At 42.7% G+C, this 17136-nt stretch overlaps 1 protein-coding gene across 5 annotated transcripts in view; it reads right to left on the reverse strand.

The window, feature by feature from the left end:
• The window catches only part of TPD52 (tumor protein D52), a 124263-nt gene that overhangs the window by 71212 nt on the left and 35915 nt on the right, over positions 1-17136 (reverse strand). For 3 of the 5 annotated variants that reach the window (XM_050708690.1, XM_035546170.2, XM_035546169.1), the window contains exons 5-6: positions 16498-16546; positions 13978-15382 (exon numbers count right to left, since the gene is read on the reverse strand). In XM_050708690.1, the coding sequence (XP_050564647.1) occupies positions 15266-15382; positions 16498-16546 (166 nt within the window). In that variant the 3' untranslated portion in view covers positions 13978-15265. Of the gene's footprint in view, positions 1-13977; positions 15383-16497; positions 16547-17136 lie in introns of those variants that run through there. The other 2 variants (XR_007707809.1, XM_050708691.1) reach the window with 2 other exon arrangements.

Consider the following 17136-nt stretch of genomic DNA (forward strand, 5'->3'; position numbering starts at 1 on the left):
ATTTCCATACATAGTAACTACTGCAAGTGTGCTGCGTTAATTAGACATAAGCCTAAATCCCAGGAATTGTTTAACAGTTTTGAAGGGATTACTGGGGCAACAGATCACAGCGATTCACAGTTAATTTACTGAATTCCTCTCCAGTGTTCTTTTACTATTTTTTAAATCAAATGAATAACAATTTCTATTTTTTGCTAAAACAACATCCCTTTGAAATCAACTCTGCCCTGTAAACAAGGTACAACTAAACATTCATTCAAAAATTATCAGTCTGCAGTTGTTAAAGTATTCAGACAATATGAACAGTAATTGCAGCCTACAGTCATACAAGACTTCTGGCTTAGACACTAAGTCAAAACTTCATTTTGCACAAAAATATCATCCCGAAGCCAACAGGACTAACTCAAACCGACAACGTACTGCCAAATCTTACATCAAGCGGTTAATGGCCTTCCACCCAGAAATACATAAGCAGCATTAGCAAGCAAAACTCAAGAGTTCTCCTAAACCCATCAAAGAACACATTTTGTTTTCACCACTTTTTCCCCTACACACTGAAGCTTTTCTGAGAAACGAGGGTAAAGACTCGAGAGGAACACTGCGAGGACTGACGTATGGTAACAGCGACTGAAATCTCAACATACAAGCAATCACAGCTCGAAGTTGTACTACCCATTCCTCTGGCTGTCGCCTTCTTTTTATACACTAAACTCTTTGGGCCTAATGCTTACGGTTCATTACTGAGAAGTTCAATGCTTTTTATTCTGGTCTCCGAACATAATCCTCCAGGCTTTTGGCCTCATGCCTTTCACTCATGTCAAAACAAAGACGTGCAGCTCTGTCTCCTCTCAACCAAATAGTTCAAGTACCTTCCGTACCTCCAACCCTGAGCATGTTCACGACATTGTGCCCAGCAGTAAGCCATGATTTTAGAGCTTTTTAAAGCAAAAGCTCTGCTACTTGCATTAGCAGAAAGAAAAGCTTAGAAAAAAACATTTTAAAAGTTATAGCTGCCACTAATACTTACTGTTTCTTTACTTTAAAATAAGTAAGTGCCCAATGTAGATTTCTTAAACACTAACTCAGTCTTGCACTTTCAGGCTCATGCCACCGCAGAGCTATCTTCCACCAAGACAGCATCCGCACTCAGCCTGCAGGGTCCTCCCGGCCTCCTCCCTCCCCAGCCTTTTTGTCTCCTGCTCCGAAGTAGCTCAGCACTTGGCAAAATACCTCTAGAGGTGCAGAAAACACCACCAGCAATCACCTCAGTATACAACAGTCCCTGAATTATTATGCATCCCACTCCCTCGAGGGAGGTTGGTGCCTACTTTCCCTTTTTTAGATGGCACGACCTATAGCCCTGCATAGCAGGGGTTCACAGGCTTGTTATCAGCACATATATTATCAGAAAGTAGGAGCAAAATCTTAAAAATACTTATACTTGTCATATGCAATACACGACTCGCTCATGTTTTGCAGCACTGGAAGAAATCACAAATATGACTCCAGAGCATCACTCGGGCTTTTTCGTGAACAGCAATGCAAAGTCAGGAATTATCCTCCAGTGTAACACTCATCTTTGCCATCTGCAGTATGCCATTTGAAAAAAAATATACCAAGTTAGTTGCTATCCTCTTAATTCCAGCACTAGTTTCAAGCAGTATTAAAGAAGACGTTTCGCATATTGCCAGCTACTATACAGTACTCGCACGTGGAGAACACATACCATACCCATCAGCCTGATGCTCCACCAACACGTCTGACTACTGTTTCCAGCCTGTTTTGAAACCTGATGTTTAATTCTGCAACATTCAACAAGACAAATATTAAAATATTAGCTATTATTAACAAAACACTTCATGGACACAGCAGACATAGAATCGTAAGGGTTGGGAAAGACCTCCAAGATCATCTGGTCCAACCATCACCCAACTACCAATGTCACCCATTAAAACATGAAACTACACACACACACACACACACACACACACACACACACACACAAAGTATGCTTATTCTTCACACAGCCCTGCATAAAGCAAACGAGGTCACAAGTTTTAGCAAATATGCAAGTAATTAAATGCAACTGCCAGCAAAATTCACCTAGTAAAGTTTATGAGCAGTTAAGTAGGACTCAAAGCTCAGCAAAGTCCCACTGATAGCATTACCGAAGATAGCACAAATTCCAGAGTTTGCTCTTTTAAATTCCACTGTGTGTTTTGTATTTTTTTCCCATCATAACATAACTGGATTTCCTCTCCTATTAGTGGTCAGAGGTTTTCTCCTATTTAAAACAATCAAACAAACAAAACAATTGAAGTTCATGCTGTTTGCCAACAGATCCAACTTACAACCCAAACTGGGCAACCACAAAGACGTGGAAGATCTCTTCAGTTTCCTCAAAACAATAGATTTTTCCATTTTATTCCATGAAAACAGATAACAGCGAGCAGCTAGCATATAGTTCTTGATTCTCAAAACCCTTTATTAGCAACTACTGTAGAAAACAAACAAAAGCAAGATTTGTGTTATTTAATAAAGCCACTGAAGGCCAACAATGCAAAGCATAAAAGAAGGACCCATGATTCAAAGCAGAAATAAAAGCAGTGATTCAGGGAAAAATCTAAGATTAATGACTGCGAAGTCACAAAGGACAGCTCTGAAAGCAATCAAGGAGAAAACTGGAAACTTCCTTGCTTGAAAGCAAAGAGACACTAATAAAAAGCTTCGTATGATTTGCTTTTCTTGCAAAGACTGTTTCAACGTCCAATTTACGAAAACACAAAACTTGCACATCAGCTTATGCTATGACAACCTGAGTTCTTTAAGGGAAGTGTTTTAGCTGTAAGGATTTTAATATATTCTAGTATTCATCATTTAAAATCTACAGCCAAGCTCAAGACGTATCAGCGTAACTAAAAAGCACTATCTGGGATCACAACAGATTAGATGCCAAACATTCTTCATTCCAGCTTAAAAGTCTCCTTTGTTCTTCTGAACATGGAAATATGCTCTGGAGACAGGGGGACTTGCAGATAAGGGAACAGCAGTAGTTCAAAAAGCGCTAAGACAAAAGCCGAGAAATTCCTGCAGACACCATATCCACCAAGCTCTGTCCATACCTGCGTACGGACTTGAATTTACCCTCAATGGTTGCAAAACCCCGATTAGTTTTAGAACAAACAAGCACAGTGTCTGTATCCATTTTTTAAAGGCAAGTTTTTGAAGAAAACAGGAGAGTGGAGAAGAAAACACAATCATTTTTCAATAAAATATGGTACTACAAAACTCGTATTCAAGAAGAGAGCAGTGAGTGCTGAAGGCTTTTCCTCCAAAACTTTACAATTCAGAGGAAATACATCTCAGATTTTATGACCAAAAAAAAAAAAAAGCAAAGGAGAACAGCTTTTTTTTTTTTTTTTGCCTAGAACAGGATAAAGGAAATTGACTGCTATGTTTTCATTCTTATCTTTATTAAATCTTTATTAACTTTCAAAAACTCACATATTTAGTGTTTTAATTGTCCAGAGGTATTTCCCATCACAAACTTAAAACTACAAGCATCCCTAAAGAACCGCCAAAGAGCAAACCTCCTGCAGTTGTTCCAACCAAAAGGGGAATATCCATACATTCTCCTCAGTATAGAAAATAAATGTGGTTTAATTTCAGAAAGCAAAACAAACAAACCTCTTCAGCCAAAAAGCCTGGAAGCAAAAAGCTGAAATTAGACATTTAAGCATCCCTTGGTGAGAAGCGGTGACTAACTGTTTTGGCAAAGAGTCATTTAAATTTTGCTGAAGATACTACGATTTTTGGCAACTAATTCAGTGTGCAAGTCTAATACTATTTCGGAAGGAACTCTACATTAAAACTAACTTCTTTTTTTTTTTTTTAATACTACAGGATCAGGCTTTAAGTAGCACAGCTATGGAAGCAGAGGTGTCTCCATATTCACCACTAACTTGACAGTAAAACCAGGCAGTGATCTTGCCACACACAACGTGCTAGGAGAAGTCTCAGAGCCCCCTGTGTGCGCTGGGAGCGCGCATGAACAGAAGTCTCTGAGAAGACCCTCAACCCCCCAAGGAACTTCTGAGAAAGCATCACGTGCTTGCTAAGATTTCTGAGTGGCCTGGGCAAAACATTCTGGCAATGTTTTACACCTCAGCTGTAAGCTGGAGAACTCAGAACTGCTCTCACCAATCCATTTGAAACTGGCTGAGCTATAAGCCCTGGAAAATAAAGTATGTCTTATTTTATTTTTCAATCTAGTCCTACGTAAACCATAATAATACTGAAAAAAAAGCCTCTAGGTAATGCCATTTGGAAGACTACTTTACGTGGATATCCAAGCTGCCTTCATAAGGCACAAAACACTACAAGAAATACTGGAACAAACTCTGAGGTTGCGTTCTTACATGCAAGCATTATGGTTGATACTTTTTTTTTTTTTTTTTCCAAAAAGTCCAAGAGTCTGGCTGAAACTTCAGTGCTATGTCGGAGTTAGCCTAGATGGTCACGGTGATCCTTTCTAGCCTAAAAAACACTTGTTTAATCTTCAGTTATGCAAATACCCACTACACTTTCAACAATGCAGGTACCATTTTTCCAATCACTCATGCAAGCAACAAGATCTCCTGGCACGTAACTCCAAAGAAGATCTGCAAGAGCTGTAGCTGCTTCAGTGACTCCCACCTAGGAAGAGTTGTGACTAAGAAACAGGCGAACACACAAAAACATTTACAAAGCTAATTTGAAATGCATGCTATGAGGAAATAACTGATTTGCATTGAAGAATATCTTCACTTAGTACAAGTTACAGTTTCTATTTGCCAACCTTTTTCATCCCCAAAAGAAAAAAAAAAGAATACCAAAAGGACCTAACATCAGTTATACTAAGAACAGTACAGTCACATTTTGTAGCATTATCCGAAAGGGACCAAACATGGTCATAGGAAGTTACAAGTTATTTGCTGTCATACTTGGCAAAGCTCTCTGGAAGATTTTGCTTTACAATTCACTGCACACACAATTTTAAGCCAAATCCCACATGCTGAAATTGCACTTGAAAAAAATGTTTTAAAATTGTATTTTGATTGGCGATTGGGAAAGGATTACACTTGTATTTTTAAAATAATGAGAGATTCATCACACACTATTTGAAAGCAGTTGACATTCGCGTTTAATGTTCAGTCTTTACCTTCTGCTTATCTTTCCATCAAGCTCCACATTTTGGTACTCATTGCAACGCTGACTGAAGAATATAATTTTATTTTTGCATAAAGAATAACTTCTAATTAAAAGCTTTTCAACTGTGCAGAAAGCATGCATTACATTTGTATGTCAAAATATATTTGTATATATATTGTCCTCATAATAATGAACAATGTAATATTGTGAACTAAGCACATTTTTAAAAGAGATGCAAATAACAATTAACCAAATACATGTAGCACTTGAACAGGAAAATACCACGGTGAAAACTATCCTTCTGTCTCTCATAATTACACTTTTCAAGTAGGATCATGCAGACATCAAAAAAAAAACCAAGATCACAGGAATATGATTTGTACACTGTGCATAACATGCAACAGGTTTTCCTGAACTGGGCTTTAAAAATCAAAACTTCTCTGTTGTCTACTAAGCTCTTTACATTGCTTTCTGAAGCTTTCATCTGTTTGAAGATGGGTATTTCTTAGACTTATCATCTAGATGTAGTATGAGACCAGTTCTTTAAACGCATGCAACACACTAATTACTTCTTTTGTAAAATGACTCATTACTGATGTCTTACTCTATGCTGCTAAATCAAATGTAGTAACACTGTTCATAAAACAAATGCAAATGTTGTAATTCAAACTACCCTTGTGTGTCTTGTAAGAAATGCTGCATGCACTAGCATAGCGAGTAAAAAAAGTGGAGCCTTCTGACTCCATTATGGCTATACCTGCCCCTTTCCAAAAGTGCCAAAGGTAAGGTCTGTTTTGTTTGAATCTGGATTTCTTTGGTATTATATACAGAGATGCACAGGACCAAAATTTGTATTTACACTTTTTTTCTGTGACTTTAAGCAACCATGTTGAGGAGGAACAGCATAAAACAATAGAGTACATCTGGGGAGGGGAAAGACATCACAGCTGTATTTCACAAGGAAATTAAGCGTCTACAGCTGCTTTTAGTCCCTTTTTTGAAACTTCTAGTGAGGCAAATCAATTGTCCATTTGTAATACCGGAACGCAGCAAAGACACATTGCTAACACACTACGATGCTACCAAAACCTCCAAGGTTTACCTCCAAAATCTTATAAATGTACATATAAATCTGCTGTCAACTCCATAGCAACTTTGTTGTAAAAAGAAGGTTCTCCAGTTATCTTCACATTTTCATTAGGTACACAGTGCAGAAACTGGAAAACAAGACTTCCATAAAGGGTTTCAAACGCAACTTAGAAAATATCCTGTTTACTAGCTGGAAGGATCACGTACTAACAGTGTTGAGCAAAGAATGTATCTGATAACATAAAATAATATATAATTTGTTCACAATAAACCTGCCTATTTTTCTTGAATGTAAATAATATCTGTATACAATTTAAACAAAGTATATCTATATTTTTCTTCCAGGATTATTTTATAGCAAAAAGTTATAGTACATTGCAGTTGTGTCAATGTAAGATTAAAACATGAAGCCATTAGAGAACGAACGAATAGGTGAAGAGAGGTGAAGATCATAGCACAGGTGAAAGTTCACTGATGATCTGCAAAAGGAGAGACAAGTCTTATCGCAGTATCTTTATCAGTCATAGGAAAAGAAACTGTAAGTGATTTGAGTTTGTTACCTAAATATTTTTACTACATTTTGTAATATATGGGAAGAGATGGGAAGAAAACATTAAGAACTCAGAGGCGATTCCTACAAGGCCCTGACCCTGCGTGTCCACAGCTTTTCACATTCCTCCCAGCTCTCCCCCAGCTCACATATACTCCTCCCTTGTGCCTGCACCCACTCCTAAACGAGCTGGGATCAGCTCTCAACAGCAAGATTCCCACCCACCCACGTGCTGAGGGCACCCAAAACATCCCACTCTTCCGTTTACTTCTGAAAAGAAATTCTCATCTCTGAGGAAGGGAAACGTCTAAACCAGGGTGAGCCCACTCCATGGGTCACATCACAAAGAAAGTCGTACCAGACCAGCGCGCGCGGTGCTAAGAGAAGCCCGTGGTGCCTGAGCCCAGCACCTGCAGCTAGGCTGCTGCAGCACAACTCGGAGCTATCCTTCGGAGCCATCACACGTCTCCATCCTTGCATTTCAGGTTGCCACGGGTCAGTGGCAACCCCGCACAACAGCACGGTCTTGTCTTCAGGCTGACTGTTTCTCCATTCATCGCCGCCCTGCCCTTCCAAGTAGGCTACCTGCTGTTTTCCAGGCTCCTCGAGGGCAGGAGGTAGTTTCAACAGCCACAGTAAGAGAGCAACTGGGATCTCCCACAGCAGCAGTGGGTGTAAAATCCTGCTGGTAACTAGGAAGGATTGCAGTTTCTACCCAACCTTTATATTACGGTTCCAGGCAGCACCTTCCTCCAGATACCTCACAGGCAGCTGACCAAGAACTGCTAAACGAGGAGCTGGACTCGCTTGCTTTTCTAGAGAGGTCACCACACTGTGATACCACTCCACTGGTAGTCCCCAGACAGACTGCACGTTGGGATTCCACTCCGACAGCCAGTTACCCACGGTATATCACAGGTACCTACCACTCACCGACCTCCAGCAATGCAGTCATCACTCGCAGACTCGGAGCTACCTAAAGAAGTTGCAGAAGACAACTGCAACCCGTTCCCTAAGTGCTGTGGTCATCTTCATGCTGAGCACAGAGCTCTGCAAGGCGTTAAGGGCCTTGCCACACAAGTCTGTGCTCCTCAGTCACTGCAGCCCGTCGCAGCCGTGCACAAAGGGTCCTCCAAAAGGGCAGCAAGCACCACACCCCTGTGCTCTGCAAAGGACTATAAAGCAAATCAGCATTTAGAGCAGACACAGCTGAGAGGATGCTGAGAACTCTGTGATGTAGTTCTTGTCCTGCATTCAGCCTCAGGAAGCGTTCATGGTGTAGCAGAAGCAGGCATAACCCAAGCCTCTCAAATGCACACACAGACAGCGCAAGTCAGGAGAAACTTGCAGGTAAAGAAAACTCGTTCCAGGTCCTACAAATTCCACATGGGGCAACTCGTGCTCTCCGCTAGTCAGCTGTGTCAAGTACTTGAATGCTGGCCAGAAGGTCATCTGCCTGAAAGAGTAACCTCTGTATTTTTTGTAAAGTGGTATTGCATTTGCAATCAAAACAAAAATGTTTTTAAGTTATTTGTTAAGACTGAAAGAGCACTCCACCCACAGAGAGTTTCTAGGGGCTCTAAGAAATATTGTACGGAAGTGAAAAATGCACAGAGTAAGTATTTTTGTTCTCAAGTAACTGCAACTTCAGTAAAATCATCTTCTAGACAATATCCCAGGTGGAAAGATAGATTAAGAAAACTATTTCCCACCAACAATTACACTATAAATAATTGTTTTTTTTTTTTTCAAAACGTCCCTGTTAGACATTATTCCAAACTGAGGTTGACAAGGTACTGCATAAGTAAGGCAGGTATGCGTCCTTTGTAAAGGATATCCATGTGCGTTTCGTAACAGGGTAGTACATTCGTTTAAAAGTATCGCTTTTGTGTCTCAGTTTTTAGTCTCTCACCTTAAATATAAATAGCTAAGACAGCTCTTTATATCATCTGTTACAACACTTGTCTTCTCTTTATGACCACTGATACCTCATTTTTGAAAACAGCAACAAGAAATTTAAATACTTAGACGCCCTCAAATTCCCAAATCCTTTTGGAAAAGAGCATCTGACTGGACAAAAAAAAAATTAAAAATACAAACATTTTTGATGGAATAATTTCTAATCTATTTCAGAAATTAGTTATGATTACGTACTGATACCAATCAATTGAAAAGTCACCGTTTTGTAGATTTCTGATGCTTTTCCTTTGCAGAGCTCAAAAATTGCTATGGAGTTCAATCTGTGGTCTGGAGATTAAACTAAATACTTTTCTCTCAACGATCCCAAGTGTTTAGGAATACACGTTATTATACACTATTGCCTCTAAGGTTGCAAAATGAGGATTATGATCACATAAGTGAACTTTAAATTGAAACACATCCACAATGAGGATACAATCGGCTCTCTTTAGTATGTACAGATGCATAACGTGTAAGAATTTAAACAGAAAAAGGCGGCACGATGCACATGCTAAACTTTGTGCGTGAGAGCTGTGACGCTGAGGAGAAGCAGTATGAAATCTGTACGCTTCCGCCAAGGTGAAAATACGGAAATAAAGCCCGAACGCTGCAAGGTGCCATTTTCAGCGCCGCTCAGTTCAGACGCAGGCCAGCTTCTGAACGGAGCCTGTCCCTCCGAGGCCAACTTTAAAAAAACAAAAATAAAAGGTTAGGTTTCCTCTGACCAAGCGCCTCCCCTGGGAGCCCGCTGCTGCTGCCTGTGCGCGACGCCGCCCCCCCCTGCCGGCCGCCGCAGGAGAAGCAGGGGCAGGGGGCCCAGCGCCGCGCCCCGGCCCAAACATGCGGCTTGGTCCTCTCACGGCCCCTCCGTCCTTCCCAAAAGCCGGGCTCCCTGTCACACGGCCCCTCCGTCCTTCCCAAAAGCCGGGCTCCCTGTCACACGGCCCCTCCGTCCTTCCCAAAAGCCGGGCTCCCTACCTTGCTGCGCAGGTAACACCCAAAGCATCTCCCCTGCTTCTGAACGATTTCCTTACGTGACTCCACGTAGAGGAGAGCTCCAGGCTTGTCTTTTGGTTTGGTATTCTAGGCTCGGCACTATGACGTTACGGGAATGCAGAAGGAGAAAGCAGTGAGAGGTAAGCCACCCGCTGCAGGCAAGGTTAACCGTCACACAGGGTTCCCAGAATATTTTGCTTACCGTGCTGCTAACTTTTAACGACTTAAACCAACATTTAAGCATCTGCTCTGTAGATTTCACTGCTTTCACGTTACTCTGATACGTTACCAGCACAGCAGAGAACAACAGCAGGCAGCTATGAAGCAAGGTCAGCATCACGCATTTGCTGCTGTGCCCAAAAAAGTTAAGAAGCTACCCAGGGAAAATATCATCATGCTTTTATAGTTACCTAAAACAAATGCAAATCAACAATGTCCATTTGCCAAGTCTTCTGCCATGCATACAAAATAAACCTTTGCCTCCCAAACACTGCAGCACCCCAAACACCACAGCACCTGTGCAGCTTCAAAAATGAGAAGAAAATCCCTATATATGAAACCAGCGCAGGAATACCATTGAATCTCTGTGTATTTTTTCTTTCCTCTACTGAAACAGAATCACTGAGGACCCAAATTACATCTCTATGCTGTTACAGCTGCTGTGTCTTGCAAGAGCAGATCCCATGGATGCATGGCACCCTGGAAAAGGACTGCAGCCGAAGCCACTGCACACTTTTGTCAGGGAGGAGCATGTTGCTCCCCTTGAAAGGATTTTCCTAAAAGGACTTCAAATGCTTTGAGTATCTCCCAGGAGTATCACACAACTTTATGCTGCATTACCATCAGGGTTGCTCATACCTGTGGAAATTTTATTTCCCCCAAAACATGCTTCCTAGCAATCAAAAATACGTTACAGTTGGTGAAATGGAGATCTCAAGAAACCTGGAAAGAGACAGCAGATAACACTGGAAGTCAGACCCCTTGTGTTCTCCTCTTGTTCCAGTATCCCACCTTGCACAGCTCGCTCACTCTCATCAAGCACGCTCCCTCTTCTGCATCCGCTTAAAAAGAGAAGAGCCGTGAACAACCACCAGTCACACTCGGGCTCTCTGAGCGCTTTGCTAACTGGGCCATGAACAGCACAGAAGTAGACTTGTGGCAGTCTCACTTCATCTCATTGTTACGCGCTTAACATCACTGTGACACCACACAGCAAGGCGCTGCCCTTCCTCTTGTTCAGGTCAGGCTAATTCAGCAGAGCATAGAAAAATCCGGAGTCGTGGTCCAGCTCTTCATTTTGCATTCCTAGGCTGAAGTCCATATTGTATTAGGTGTTTATATTTCTACACATAACTACACTTAGAAATGATGCTGTGAATACCACATAACATTTCAGTTAGTTCAGCATACCTACACAACCTTTAAAACTTGATGACAATTTATAAGTATATAGAAGCAGAAAAGATTGTGTTCCTAACTTGTTACTTTAACAGGAAAAAAAAAATCTAAGCAAAGCTCAGTATATTCTACATCCAGGTCAACTGGATCCGTTCTTCAAATCTTTTGTGGACTTCTCCCTTGGACACCACCCGAGCCAGCTCACAGCTTCATCCTAGCACAGCCAGCCTCATTAGTAGGGATATTCAATGGAAAGCAGAATGTTAAAGATTACGAAGTAATTTGGGATATCAGGTCCTGGATCCAGTAACTGGCATTTCTGCATTACCCGTACTGTGTCAGTCCTGCAATATTAACAAACAGCATTAGCCCCATATCCTACTGGGCACACTCTAACATAATCGCAGCCACACAGAACTGGAAAAATTACAAAATGAAGAGCAACAAGGGTGAACAGCAGTATGGAATCACTTCTGTGTAAGGAAAAATCAAAGATATTGGGATTTTTCAGCCTGGAGGAGATATTCTGGGATATGTTAATACACATCTACTGCTTCTTCCTGTGACTAGGTGCCTGTAACTGGCCACTGTCACAACTGGTACTGTGGGAAAATCAACGTGACAAAATTCACGGCAATGGCCACAGAGGGTGACTTAGCTGCTGCTCACCGTGGGTCTCACCATGCCTGTCAAAAGCACTTCTGCTTCGTGGTGGGGTACGAGAACACCCAACAGGTAAGAGGATGCCAGCTGATTGCCATCCTCCTGTTGTTGGGACGTGGTGTCTGCTCTCTGTCAGTCCTCTGTGTTGCTGGGTCTTGCCTAGAACATCATTGTCCCCATGTCACCACTGTGACAGCACCCAGAGGACCAGCACCCAGGGAACTGTGGCTGTCCTCACTCATAACTATGCGTTTAACCCCTGTGCTACTACTTCTGCTGCTTTCACAGGTGAGCATTTCCACTTATTTCTCTCATTCCTGCCTTAATATTTATGCTGTAAGCCACTAGAGTACCAGCCTCACAGGTCTTTGATCCCACCCACTGACGTTTCATCACACTTTCCACCTTCCCTCTACCTGCCAGTAAAAGCCTGCACATAACTTTGCTACAAACCTGCACCTCCTATTTTAAACCCACATGTTTCCTACAGAAACAGGACGCATTTTTGTAGGAGTATTTTTAAAAAAACATGAGAACTTCCTGTAGGCTATTTACTACAGAAAGTGAAGGGATGAGAGGTGAGATAGGCAAATGCAGACAGGTAGATCACAGAATCATTAAGGTTGGAAAAGACCTCCAAGATCATCTGGTCCAACCATCACCCTACTACCAATGTCACCCACTAAACCATGTCCCTAAGCACCACGTCCAGCCTTTCCTTGAACACCCCCAGGGATGGTGACTCCACCACCTCCCTGGGCAACCCATTCCAATGCCTGACTGCTCTTTCTGAGAAGAAATGTCTCCTCATTTCCAACCTGAACCTCCCCTGGCACAACTTGAGGCCATTCCCTCTAGTCCTGTCACTAGTTATCTGGAAGAAGAGGCCGACCCCCAGCTCCCCACACCTTCCTTTCAGGTAGTTGTAGAGAGCAGTAAGGTGTCCCCTGAGCCTCCTCTTCCCCAGACTAAACAATCCCAGTTTCCTCAGCTGCTCCTCACAGGACTTGTGTTCCAGGCCCTTCACCAGCTTCGTAGCCCTTCTCTGGACATGCTCCAGGGCCCTGATGTCCTTCTTGTAGTGAGGGGCCCAAAGCTGAACCCAGCACTCAAGGTGCGGCCTCACCAGAGCAGAGCACAGGGGGACGATCACCTCCCTGCTCCTGCTGGCTGCACCATTCCTGATGGGACAGCTGTGACCTCGGCAGGACAGCTACGAGCAGAACTGACATTTAAGATTTAAAACACAAAACCAACAGCCGGCACAACAATGCGCCCACACCACAAAACCGCCGCCCGAGGCGCCTGGAGCTTTACCCGCCCCCAGCCAACTGCCCCGGCCACGCCAACACCGCCCCGGTCCCGCCCTGCCGCCCAGGGGAGGTCCCTCCCCGCCCTCACCTGCCGCCCTCCCGTCGCCGCGGTGCCTCCCGGCCGCTTCCCCGCCTCCTGCCGAGGAGGGTCCTGCCCGGGGGGGTACTGCCGGGGGCCGTCCTGCCTGAGGCCGCCGCCGCCCCGCCCGGCCGCCGTCAGCAGCCACCGCCGCGCCGCCCGCCACTGCCACCAGCCCGGCGCCGCCATCTTGGGCCGCGTGCTGGGCGGGACGCCGCCGCTGCCCTCCCCGGCGGGCGCATGCGCGCGGGGCGCGGTGAGGCGGGGCGGCCGCCATCTTAGGGCGGGGAGCGGCCGCAGGGGGGCGCCCGGCCCCGCCCCACGGCCGGCTGAGGGGGCCCGGGGTCCTTCACAAGCAGAAAGCCCCACGGTGGACTAGATGAAGTCTCCTGCAGTCGGGCGATTAAATAGACGGAGAAGGAACCGATACAATACAGATCACGTTCCTTAGATGGTACCAATGCCGTAGAAGAGCTCAGTTCTTACCCTATCACCCCATTCCCCCTTTTGTTGAGGCACAGCTGCCAAAGGACAAGGGTATATACCCACAGCCCCATTTCTTACGTCCTCAATGTAGCATGAGTAGTCTTCTCTAGTAATGCCAGGCTGGTAGGGGCTGGTGCACTAGTATGTGTCAACACTCCACAACTGAAGTTTAAGAACCATTTCCAAGTGGAAGTACATTTATTTATTTTTTTTTTTTAAGTATAATCCTCTATAGTAACAGGACAATACATTCCTCACACTTTTTAATTATTTTTTTATTAAGCTTCTCACAAGGAATTGAGCATATATACATGACAGCTGGCATGCTAATAAAGTCATCAGGAACTTTTTTTCTTCCAGACCCCACCGTGGCAGGGGGAAGTTTCAGACTTCACAGACTTGTTTCAAACGTGTTTCCAGTCCTAGCCATGGTGATAAAACACACGCCAAAAGCTCTAATCTTACCCACACCAGGTGCCAGAAACATAGAAAAGACAAGCAATTTGAAGACAACAATCAGATAAAGCAACAGGTAGAGGAACAGACCTTGCCAGAGTGCTATGCTGCAAGGTAACACTCTGCGCAGCAGAGGAAATGGGAGTAGTGATACATCTTAAGGGGTTCAGGCCCTTAAGATGTACAGAAAAACACAACTATGTAGTATGTAGTAGATCTTTTCCAGTCAGTCTACATGGGAATGAACATTAGCAGTTGACAGCAGCTCTCTTACTGCCTAACAGAAGAACCACTTTCATTCTTACCATCCATACTCTGTTAGTGTGTGACACCTCCAACTGTGAATTAAGACAAATTCACAACTGATCAAAAGTTCAGAACAAAATGTGATTGTGATCACGTTACGGTAACTGAACTAAACCAGCACTAATAGGCATCTTGCTTCCAGAGTCCTTCTAGTTAGATAAGCCAAAGACAAATCAATAAGTTTTAGATGTCATGTGTTATACTACCAGTATCTTTTGTACAAAAAAGAAGCTCTTAATACAGTACATTGCTACACATCTGTAACTGTGCTACAAGTAACTTGCTTAAAGCCTGTTAAAGTACAAGTCCTTTCTTTAGCTGGGAATGATCGTCCTAGTCTGGTTCCCATGCAGGTAACAATTACGTGAAATAATCGCAAGGGAGTAAAGTTTGGTAGCAGAAGTAGATTCAAAATGATCAAGTTGAACAGTAGTTACAGATTCAAAAGGAATTATGTATCCACAGTATATGTACAGTATAATTAACTTCTCAGAAGAGTTTTCATTGCTATACTTTAAAGGTTGCCTTCAAATTAGAGATAAGTCCTTTAAATGTTTGAAAGGCATAAAAATTCCCCTTCCCACACAAAACCCCAAACAATGTATTTTAGTTTCAAAAATAATTTGAACCCACGAACAAGCTTGCTATCAGTTAATCTGGTAGAATAGCTACGTGCTAAATAAACGCACATCTGGTGGAAAGAGCGCAAAGAATGTTAGAAGTGTGCTTAGTTCTTGCTTGCAGCATCTGGCAGTGGGTAGCAGGACAGAGGCAGGAATCTCAGTGGGTCTCCTCCTCTGTCTGTTCTGCAATTGTTTCTGTGGCACTGGCATTAGCAGCAGAGTTCAAAACTTCTCCGAAGTCTCCCCCGGCAGGTTTGTTTCCTCCAACTTTAGACTAGAACATAAAGAGAGCCTCAACATAAAGTTATCTACATAAAACCAGTACCTCTGCACAAAGAGGCTTAACAACTCTTCTCAGCAGAGCAGCTTTTCCAGGACTGAGCTATCCCCACGATAGTCTTTATATTACTTAGAAAACCCTTAAATATCACGGACACACCAGGCTCCCTGTGACTTCAAGACACGAATAATGAAGCAGACCTAATTCTAGGGAGTCTAAAGGTTGACACAGACACCCTCAGTTAAAAACTGTACAGGTATGCTGCCTTTTAAGCCAGTTAGGCTTTGAAAGATTCAGAGTTAAAACTAGCTGCTGTGTTGTTCAATAAGGAGCTTTGAACGGTTTTCAGTCTCAAGAGCACATCTTGAGTTCTTTAGTGGAGCCTTGCAGCTATGCTACTTTCTCCAGGCAGTGTGTTCACCTTTCCACTTCTCTACAGAAGATATTTTGTGGTATGGCATGGCCATTAGTGACAATTAGTTTGCAGAGATCTAATGATTCTCTAATACTATTGCTTGCGTGCTTCTCATCCAGCCCAGTGTGTCCCTGAGAACACTGGAGTCTGGATCTAGTTACACGTATTAGTTATTTCTGAAGCTGGTGTAGTTTTTAGGGTTTTTTTGTTTTTTGTTTTTTTTTGGGGGGGCGGGGAGGGGGGGAGTAGGAAAGAGCTTACTAATGTCTCTTTCTGGTATTAAGGCTTTTGTGAGTAAATTTATTTTTACAAATATTTTCTGCAGAACTAAACTACAAAGACCTTACATAGTTTAAAAATAAACAACCCAATCTGCACTCCTACATACGATACTAGTCCTTAGGAAGGCACAGAAGTAAAAGCCTAGACTGTTTTTGATATAATACTAGGTGTATTACTATCCACTTGTACAGGTTAGATAGCTGTTGATCCATCTAGTTATGAGCATCCTCCTGTTTTTATTCTGAAATCATTAGGCAGAGAAACCATTTACACAGTATTTCTAAAGACATCATCTAAGCACCTTCAACAACTTACAAGTAACCAAAAAACACACAGGTTACCCAGAGCCCACTGAAGTCTCTTCTCCACATACACAGCTCCACAGTCACCAAGACTTCTTAGTAATGCTTACCTTTAAGTTCTCGACTTTTTCCTCAAAAGATTTGAAAGTAGGAGAATTTCTAGGGACAAAAAGGAACCACAAAATTAAAAATGTATCTAGTTAGTGTATAAATATCAGAAAACAAGCAAGCAGTTGCTTTTTCCAATGTCAACATGCATTTTGTTTATTTGGGGCTTCTTCCTTGTTTTTAATTGCAGCTTAGAATAGTTTACATCTGGATCTCTATTTGTAAAAATTCAAGAACACTCAAGCTGCAACTTATTCACATCAATTAGCCATTGCCAGTCTCAGCTATAGGATCTTTCATTACAAGAAGGAAGGGAAATCTAGCAATTTCCCCCCACACTCCCCCACCCCTCCACACACAGTGATTTCAAACAGGTTTCTGGCTTAAAGGGTTTGTTCAGAAAAGCTTTGTCCAGAAAAGCTTTGTCATCCCTTTTGGATAGCCTACTGCATTGCTGCTGAATAAAGCTTGTCAGATATTTTTTTTTTTTTTTTTACTTGTTGGAGGAAAACAACTTTAATTTAACAGGCTGTGTTTAAATAACAAAATAGTTCACAGTGACATTTTCTGCTAATATACGTTTGAGAGACTCCCCCTTGTTTAAGTGCTGGAGACAGCTGTGATTACAAACGGTACGTTCT

Source organism: Cygnus atratus, chromosome 2 (genome assembly GCF_013377495.2).
Source record: "Cygnus atratus isolate AKBS03 ecotype Queensland, Australia chromosome 2, CAtr_DNAZoo_HiC_assembly, whole genome shotgun sequence".
NCBI lineage: Eukaryota > Metazoa > Chordata > Aves > Anseriformes > Anatidae > Cygnus > Cygnus atratus.